The 8,620-nt window shown below is 45.9% G+C and overlaps 1 protein-coding gene across 3 annotated transcripts in view; it reads left to right on the forward strand.

Annotated features, from left to right (window-relative positions):
• The window catches only part of SMAD7 (SMAD family member 7), a 29,209-nt gene extending 21,096 nt beyond the window's left edge, over positions 1-8,113 (forward strand). For all 3 annotated transcript variants that reach the window (XM_064643040.1, XM_064643039.1, XM_064643041.1), the window contains exon 5: positions 6,230-8,113. In XM_064643040.1, the coding sequence (XP_064499110.1) occupies positions 6,230-6,768 (539 nt within the window). In that variant the 3' untranslated portion in view covers positions 6,769-8,113. The remainder of the gene's footprint in view (positions 1-6,229) is intronic.
• The last annotated feature ends 507 nt before the right edge of the window (positions 8,114-8,620 follow it).

Here is an 8,620-nt window from a genome sequence, read left to right on the forward strand (position 1 = left end):
AAATAACCTGAGATTTAACTTTTGGGTGCCCATTTTATTTTGTTTTGATGAGCATGTCATGCTCTGCATTCTCCTCACCCTGATGTTATGCCACTTCACTTCTCGAGTTAGGGCTGGGGGGGGATGTGTTTTTCCCGAGATCCTACAAAATCAGCACTTTCCAATAATAGGAGGGGCAAAGCGGCAACCAGAGTGCCCGAGCTGTCCCGAAGAACGCCTGGAAGAGCATGACAACAACAAAACCTGTAAAAAATTCCAGGTTTTGTGTCTCCATCTCAAAGAGTAGGAGAAGACAGTGATCATGTCTCTGCCCCGGGCACACAGATGCCACTTAAGGTCAGCCAAGAGAGATTACCGGGTGTGAGACGTGCTGAGCTTGGTCTCAGCCCCGGCCCAGCCAGACAACACGTTGTGCTGACACCAGTCCAGCCCATTTTTTTTTAAAGCACCAATTGCCCTCCGTATGTGCAGGTGGATAAAGGGGGAAGGACTGTAATGTGTTCATCTGCTCCTCAGCAGGTGCCCACAGCACTTGTTTTCCAGCAGAAAGCTGTCTCCTGGAAAGCTTGGCAGGGATCTCTCCGGGTCTCTGGGGTCCTCAACATGATAAGGGCGTGGAGCTGCTGGAGCGAGTCCAGAGGAGGCCACAGAGATGCTCCAAGGGCTGGAGCCCCTCTGCTCTGGAGCCAGACTGGGACAGCTGGGGGGGTTCACCTGGAGAAGAGAAGGATCCAGGGAGAGCTGAGAGCCCCTTCCAGTGCCTAAAGGGACTCCAGAAGAGCTGGAGAGGGACTTGGGATCAAGGGCCTGGAGGGACAGGACAAGGGGAAATGGCTTCCCAGTGCCAGAGGGCAGAGTTAAATGGGCTATTGGTGAGGAATTGCTGTCTGTGAGGGTGGGGAGGTCCTGGCCCAGATTGCCCAGGGAAGCTGTGCCTGCCCCTGGATCCCTGGGAGTGTTGAAGGCCAGGTTGGATGGGGCTTGGAACAACCATGTCTAGTGGAAGGTGTCCCTGCCCATGTCAGAGGGCTGGAATGAGATGGTCTTTAAAAGTCCTGTTCAACCCAAACCATTCTGTGATTCTGTGAAAATGAGAAGACTTTTGTTAGCAGTTCAGGGTAGATGCTATGATGGTGAGTGTTGTGTTAGGGTTGATGTTTGATGGGGAAGCCAGACCCAGGGATCACAGAGGAATGAGGGAGAGGAGGGGGTGAGATGGTGAGTAGTTTAGGAAGAGCATGAGAAGATGCTTGGGATCAAAACTGCCCTTTCAAAAAATAAATATATAAGTATATATATATATTAGAAAAAGCATTCATACGTAGTTTGAAACAACTCTACAGTTGGATAATTTTATTGTCCTCTAATCCCAATATCATTGATGAAAGATCCAGTTACAGGCATTTAAAAACCTCATCAGGAACACTGTTTTATTCCCATTTTCAGCAGTGAGTTGTTATTATTGCAGATACTGGTGACGATTTTGACAGCTCTTGACGTGATCTGCTGGGGGCAGTCCTGGTGGGTGAGATAGCTCTGTGTGTGCTAAACTTGCTGTTTTCTTTCAAAGTCCGTTGATTGCAGGAAAACTTTTACCTATGTCAAAACAAAACAAAACAGAACACAAACAAAGGATCCCCAGCCCACCTCCCCTCCTTGTCCATGAACTTGGCCCTGGCACAAGGCTGAGATCCAAAAGGTGGACAGGAGCTACGTTGTTTTAGTTTATTACTATTATTTTTTAAATTCAGTTTTGCTAAAATGCTTTGGTTCTTTGTGAATTAAAAAAAAAAAACCAAACCACTTTTTCTTCCCAAATGCCTAATAAAACTGCTGGAGCTTGGAAAAAAAACCTGCGGATGACATGGTTTCATCATCTTAGAAGTGTTCATGTGATGGGGAGAAAAGCCACACCAGAAGTTTCCTACCACTTCCAAGTGATGGGAGATATGAGTCCTCCTGCCATGGCTTGGAAGAACCAAGTGTGGGGCCTTTCTGTTAAACTCGGGTGTTTCCATGGTGTGAATCTCCCATACTCACCGTCCTCTGGACCCCATTGGTTTCAGCAGCTGTTAATTTTTTGGAGTTATTGCTTTGGTATCCAGTCCTCCAGGATTTCTGTACGGATGAAGCGTTTTCAGCAGCATCCCTGCCTGGAGTAGGATGATGCCCTGAGCCCACAGGCGGCATGGGCACACCCCCAGTGTAGAGGCATCCTGGCTGTGGTCTCTTATTGAGCAATTTTGGGCAGGATTTGGTGTCCCTGAGGGTCAAGGCAAGTGGGGAACCTCACAGCCTCTTGTGCTGATTGGCATGTTGGAAAGTAGCTGGGATGGTGCTTTTATGGAGGACAAAGGTTGCGTTGGCAAAGTCAGGGCAGCCCCTCAGGAAAATTCAGGGAGGTGTGAAAAATACGGGAAAAAAAAGAGTTTTCCAGTGGGATTGAAATACTGTATAAAGTGGTTGTGCTGGGGCATCACTGGTGATGAACTGTCTGCATCAGAATTACAAAAAATGTCACCCTAAGGACTTTGGGGTATCAAGTTACTGCCTTGACATCCCCCCTCTGCGAGGAACTGTTGTGGGTGGTTGTTCCCCGTCTACCCAACTATGAGTTGATCAATAAAACTAATTCCCTAAATTCCCGAGGGCGGACTCACTTCATTTTCAGTTATTTCTATACTATTATTTTTGCACAATAAGCTTGCACAACGCGCTGGGGTGGGGTGGGGGGAGCCTGGCAGAGCCCCGAGACAGGCTGCAGTGGGAACCATGGAAAATCCTAATAAACCCAGTTGATAGCAGCAAATGGAGGGGTGCTTAATAACGAAATAATAGCGCGGATGTTTATAGCATTAAACATTATCATTGTTTGCTGGAATATGGGAACACTCCCGGTTTGCTGGGAGTTTTCCAGGCATTTAGAAAGGGATGTGTTTGCTCCGAGTTGCTCGTAAAAACCATGCTTTTAACTCAAAACAGGGATCCCAAAGCGTTTGCAACCATTTGTGGGCTGTCGCACACGAGGGTGTCTTGAGGATGATGCGGCTGTGAATTTCCTGGGATCTGGGTTTTTGTGTGAGTTGGCAGAAAGCAGAGATGGGAGTTGGATGGTGGGTCCTTGCCATGACCCCAGGTTCCACGGGATGAACTGAGCTTTTGGGCAAAATCCTTCTATTTGCTTCATTTGCACACATCATTGCCACCAAAAAAAGCCTTTTAGGGGGAAAAAAAAGAAAAGTCTGTCACTGTAGGAAGCATCTCTGAGTCATTTTTTCCTTCTCTCCTGCCCGGGTGATGCCACTGGCGTTTCCCACCCCTTTTCCTGGCGGATGCCAGAGCTGGGGAGGTGGGTGGGAGTGAGGAGGCTCTGATGGGGTCCCAGCAACTGTGAAAAACAGCTTTGGTGGTGGCTGGCAAGGAGGCCTGAGCCTGTTTATCCGAGCTCAGCCCTTATATTCTCATGGCTTTTTGACTAGACATCCAGTCAACAGCCGAAGCCCGCAAACGGAAGAGGCTCTGGCATATTTATACTGTGTGCTGGCATCAGCTCCTTAAAAAAAAAAATATATCCCGGATTACCTAAGATTCGTCCTTGAGGTCTGGTCACCCCGTGTCATTGAAAAACCTAGTGGGATTCATTCATGAACTTCCAGCCCTCCATAAAGGCCTGTTCATTCATCGCCAAGGCAGTTTGCTATTTTTTTTTCCTTTTTTTTTTTTTCCTTAAATGCTCTGGCAATTAACTCACTCTTTGTAAGTGGCAACGGGCTGGTTGTTAAGTGGTCTTCACCAATGCAAGCACAAATGACAGGTGAAAAAGTCCTTTTTTCACCCCCTGCTCCCTCCTGAAAGGGATGCTTTTATGTTAAAATAGATAAAAACCTGTAGGAATTTCAGCAGGGATTCAATGGCTGTTGCTCCAGAATTCCCTCAGCTGCTGTAAAACAAAACCCAAGAGGCTCTGGCAGGCAGTCAGTGGGGAGGAGGGTGGTGGGTGGTCAGTGCAGATCCCCCTGGATGCAGGACCATCCTCCTCATGGATCTAGAAGCATCCTTCCCCTGGATCCAGCATCATCCTCTCCAAATTCCTCTGTGTCCCAGGCATCCCGCACCCCAGTTCCTCCATCTCCCGGGCGGGTGGTGGAAACTCCACCTTTGGGGGTATTTCCTGCCCCTCTGAGCGCACCTTTGGGTGGGGGGCACCCTATTTGGGTTAGTGGGGAGGAAACCCAAACTGCCCACTCTGTCCCTCCTCCTCCTCTGTCCCTGGTTCCAGCAGGATATAAAGTTGTCTACAACAAAGTCTTGTGAGGCACCAAAAAAGGGAGGTGGGAGGACAAACCAAGCTGCACCCTGACAGATGCTGTCCCAGGGGCTGCCCCACCACAACTGGAACCCTCACCCTGGTTTAACCTGGGAGCCAGGGTCCCTATTTTGAGGCAATACATGGCCAGGCCCATTTTTAGTAGCTGCCTCCATTTCCTCGCTGGCATAGAAATGAGGAAATTAAAAGTGTGTGGTTGTTTTTCCTTTCTTTCTTTCCTTCCTTCTTTCCTTCTTTCTTTCTTTCCTTCTTTCTTTCTTTCTTTCTTTCTTTCTTTCTTTCTTTCTTTCTTTCTTTCTTCTTCTTTCTTTCTTTCTTCTTTCTTTCTTTCTTTCTTTCTTTCTTTCTTTCTTTCTTTCTTTCTTTCTTTCTTTCTTTCTTTCTTTCTTTCTTTCTTTCTTTCTTTCTTTCTTTCTTTCTTTCTTTCTTTCTTTCTTTCTTTCTTTCTTTCTTTCTTTCTTTCTTTCTTTCTTTCTTTCTTTCTTTCTTTCTCTCTTTCTCTCTTTCTCTCTTTCTCTCTTCTCTTCTCTCTTTCTCTCTTTCTCTCTTTCTCTCTCTTTCTCTCTCTCTTCTCTCTTCTCTCTTTCTCTCTTTCTCTCTTCTCTCTTCTCTTCTCTCTTTCTTTCTTTCTTCTTTCTTTTCTTTCTTTTCTTTTCTTTCTTTCTTTCTTTCTCTCTTAAAAGCACAGTGCAGGGCTTCAAACACAACTCGAGACGGGAGAAAAACGCCTGCGCTGAGGAAACGGGTTATTAATAGCAAAAAAATTGAGAAAACAGGGAAGCCAGCGTGTTGCCATGGGGAGGGGGAGAATTGAGGAGCCACAGGGAGGGCTTTGGGTTGCTGGGTCACCCACCATCTCATCTCCCATGGTGCAGGGGATTATTTTGGTAGTGCTCACTAACTTGCATTCCCAGCTAGTTGTTTTTTGTTTTTTTTTTTTTTAAACACAATTATAGAGATGAATAGTTCCCAGGTCTTAACATGCCTACTGAGGCTGGAAGGAATTACCCACTGAGCAGCGCCAGCCTGCTAGGGATCCTCCATAAGGAAAAGGGGCTTTCTCACATTTTTTCCCTCCTCCTCCCTTGCTTTTTACTCCTACATCATATCCTTGCTGCACACACAGGGTAGCTATCGGGAAGGAAGTTGAAAGAAGAGCTAAGGGAATTTAGTTCTAGGGTTTTTTTTGAGTTTTTTTTAAGCCATTTTTGTTAATAAGTGTGAGATTTTTGGTTCCATCTATCTCTTGGTGCTTCCCATGAGTTAGAGTTTTGTCTGACATGTCCATCCTCTCCATCACCCAGGCTCTATATATGAGTAGTAAAATGCCCCATGAACTGGGGGCAAGTTCCCATCCCCTCTGGTCCCATGGAGTGATTCAATGTGGTTGTCTTAGCAGCATCTCATGTTTTTTCTGTGCCTGTGAACAGTGGATCATTATTTATGGAAATTAATCCACCATTTGTTGGGTATAAAAATAAGGGGCCTTAGTGTGTTTGGTCTTGATGGATGCTGCTAGCTGGAGCATCTCCCCTCCTTTTGGCACTGAAGATGGTCCTGGTGTTGGTGTGGGTGAGGGTGACTGTGCCTCAGGGCTGCTGGTGTGTCTGAAGCCACCTTTAAAGATGGACCTGGTGATTTAGGACCCATAAATCCAGCTAAAGCTAGGCACTGGAACAGCACAGGAGTCCCCCAAACCTGGAAATGTTCTTGATAACATGACTTTTGGAAACAGAGGGTGTGCTGTGGATGTTGGTTTGTGCATGGAGAGCATCATGAGGACACGGGCAGGGCAAGGTCCTGCTGTTTCTGCATCGCTTTTGGTTCATATTAACTCCCCTGGTGCTAAATTTCTCCTTTTTTTTTTTTTTTTGTTTTGTTTTGTTTTCTGTTGTTCTGTAGATTCTCAAGTTCTTCAGGAGCCAGGGGATAGGTCACACTGGTGTGTGGTGGCATACTGGGAAGAGAAGACGCGCGTGGGTCGGCTGTACTCTGTCCAAGAGCCCTCCCTGGATATCTTCTATGATCTACCTCAGGGGAATGGTTTCTGCCTCGGACAGCTCAACTCAGACAACAAAAGCCAACTGGTGCAGAAGGTCCGCAGCAAGATCGGCTATGGCATCCAGCTCACCAAGGAAGTGGACGGCGTGTGGGTGTACAACCGCAGCAGTTACCCCATCTTCATCAAGTCGGCCACACTGGACAACCCCGACTCCAGGACGTTGCTGGTTCACAAAGTGTTTCCGGGTTTTTCCATCAAGGCTTTTGACTACGAGAAGGCGTACAGCCTGCAGAGACCCAACGACCACGAGTTCATGCAGCAGCCGTGGACCGGATTTACCGTTCAGATCAGCTTTGTGAAAGGCTGGGGCCAGTGCTACACGAGACAGTTCATCAGCAGTTGCCCGTGCTGGTTGGAGGTTATTTTTAATAACCGATGACTCGAGACAGTGTGGACTCATGACATTTATACTACTTTGCTGCTACTATTTCCTTCTGAGTGCTTGCTTTTCATGCAAACTTTTTGGTTTTGTTTTGTTTTTTGTTTGTTACCCCTCTCTTCGTTTTGAGAAATAGCTTATGGAAAGATATTTTTTTTTTTTTCTCGCCTTGGGGGTATTTTGATAAATATATCTATTTTTTAGAAGTGTGAATGACCAATGACTCAGAAGGGTGAGAGAAGGGTGCAAGGGGGATATCTAGAATCACATAAGATAATTATTTCACACCTTTGAAGGGGATCGACGGATTTGAAAGCCACTTGCTCTATGTTACAGCTCCTTCTCTTGGACAAATCAACAAGATACCTGTATTTTTTACGCACCACCTTCCCAACCCTGGTGACGGTGACACCGAGATCCCTTCCCCAGCGGTGCTAACCCTGCGTTGCCGCCGGAGGATGGTGCAAAACTTTCCCAACCGGGTCTTTTACCGACCCTTTTGAATTTTTATTGTATTTTTCTTGTTGCTGGGTTTGTGTCTTGTCACTGTGTTCATCCTTCCACTGCTTTTTCCGTGTGTTTTACGGCCGTGGATTTGATGCAAGGGGAGAAAACAACAGCGGAGGAGCTTCGCCCATGGCCCGTGCTTGGTAATTTCAGCTGAGATGTGAAGCGACAGAAGCCTAAGCCTAAAAAAAAAAACCCAACCATAAAGCAAAACAAAAGAAAAAAAAACAAATGGGGAAAACAAAAAGACAAAGTGTTCACCATAGTTGGTCTGTTGTAACCTGCTTAGATCAGGTTATCCAGGTACCACCTTATCTGGAAATGCAGTTGTGCTTTCATTTCTTCTTGAATTCATACACGAGTATGATACTTTTACACTGTTCTTAGCTCAATGAGCATGTTTAGACCTTAACATAAGCTATTTTTCTAAATATAAAGGTTTAATTGAACAAGAGAGCATTCTCATTGGATCTTTAGCATTGTAGTGCTTTCGAAATACACACACACACACAAAAAAAAAAGGACTCCTTAAAAAACCCTGAGATTTATTAAAGAAAAAAATGTATTTTATGTTATATATAAATATATTATTACTTGTAAATATAAAGACTTTTATAAGCATCATTATTTATGTATTGTGCAATGTGTATAAACGAGAAAAAATAAGAAAGATGCACTTTGCTTTAATATAAATGCAAATAACAAATGCCAAATTAAAAAAAAAAAAAAAAGAACACGAGATTGGTGTTTTTTCTATGGGTGTTATCATCCAGCTGAATGTTGTTTTTTTTTTCTAAAGGAGTTTATGTTCTGTTAAAAAATAAAAATGTACACTTGATCCCAGGCTGTGCCAAGTGGCTTTTTTAGTGGTGGGGGGGAGGCAGGCAGGAGAGATGCTGCTCTAAGTGGGTCCTGCGTGGGGTCAGCAATGGGAGCACCCACCCCAGCCCTGTGTGGGGCTTCTCTGGTGTGGGTGGCACCGGGGTGGGTTCATCCTGAGATCTGGGCTCCGTTGGGTCGACTTGGTGCACATGGCTTTGGGCTCCCCAGCTTGAGTGTACCCTGTCAGCCCCAAGAGTGGAGGGACTGGCTGCCCAAAATCTGCTGGGTTATTGTTCCTGTTTTTCATAATTTCAGCTTGAAAGAACCCCAGTGCTAAGGACACAGCTCACATTAGACGCTGTCCCTGTCTCTGAAATACCTGGGGAGGCCAAGCTTCTGCTCTGTGCTGGGACACAGGTGTCTGTGCCACCAGGTGAGGAGGAAAATTTGAGAAGAGGAGGAAGCCTTCGTGGGTTTCCCCAATTATTTCCCACCCCTTTTATCTCCCACCCCTCCGGAAGTA

The sequence above is a fragment of the Pseudopipra pipra genome, chromosome Z (assembly GCF_036250125.1).
Source record: "Pseudopipra pipra isolate bDixPip1 chromosome Z, bDixPip1.hap1, whole genome shotgun sequence".
Taxonomy (NCBI): Eukaryota; Metazoa; Chordata; class Aves; order Passeriformes; family Pipridae; genus Pseudopipra; species Pseudopipra pipra.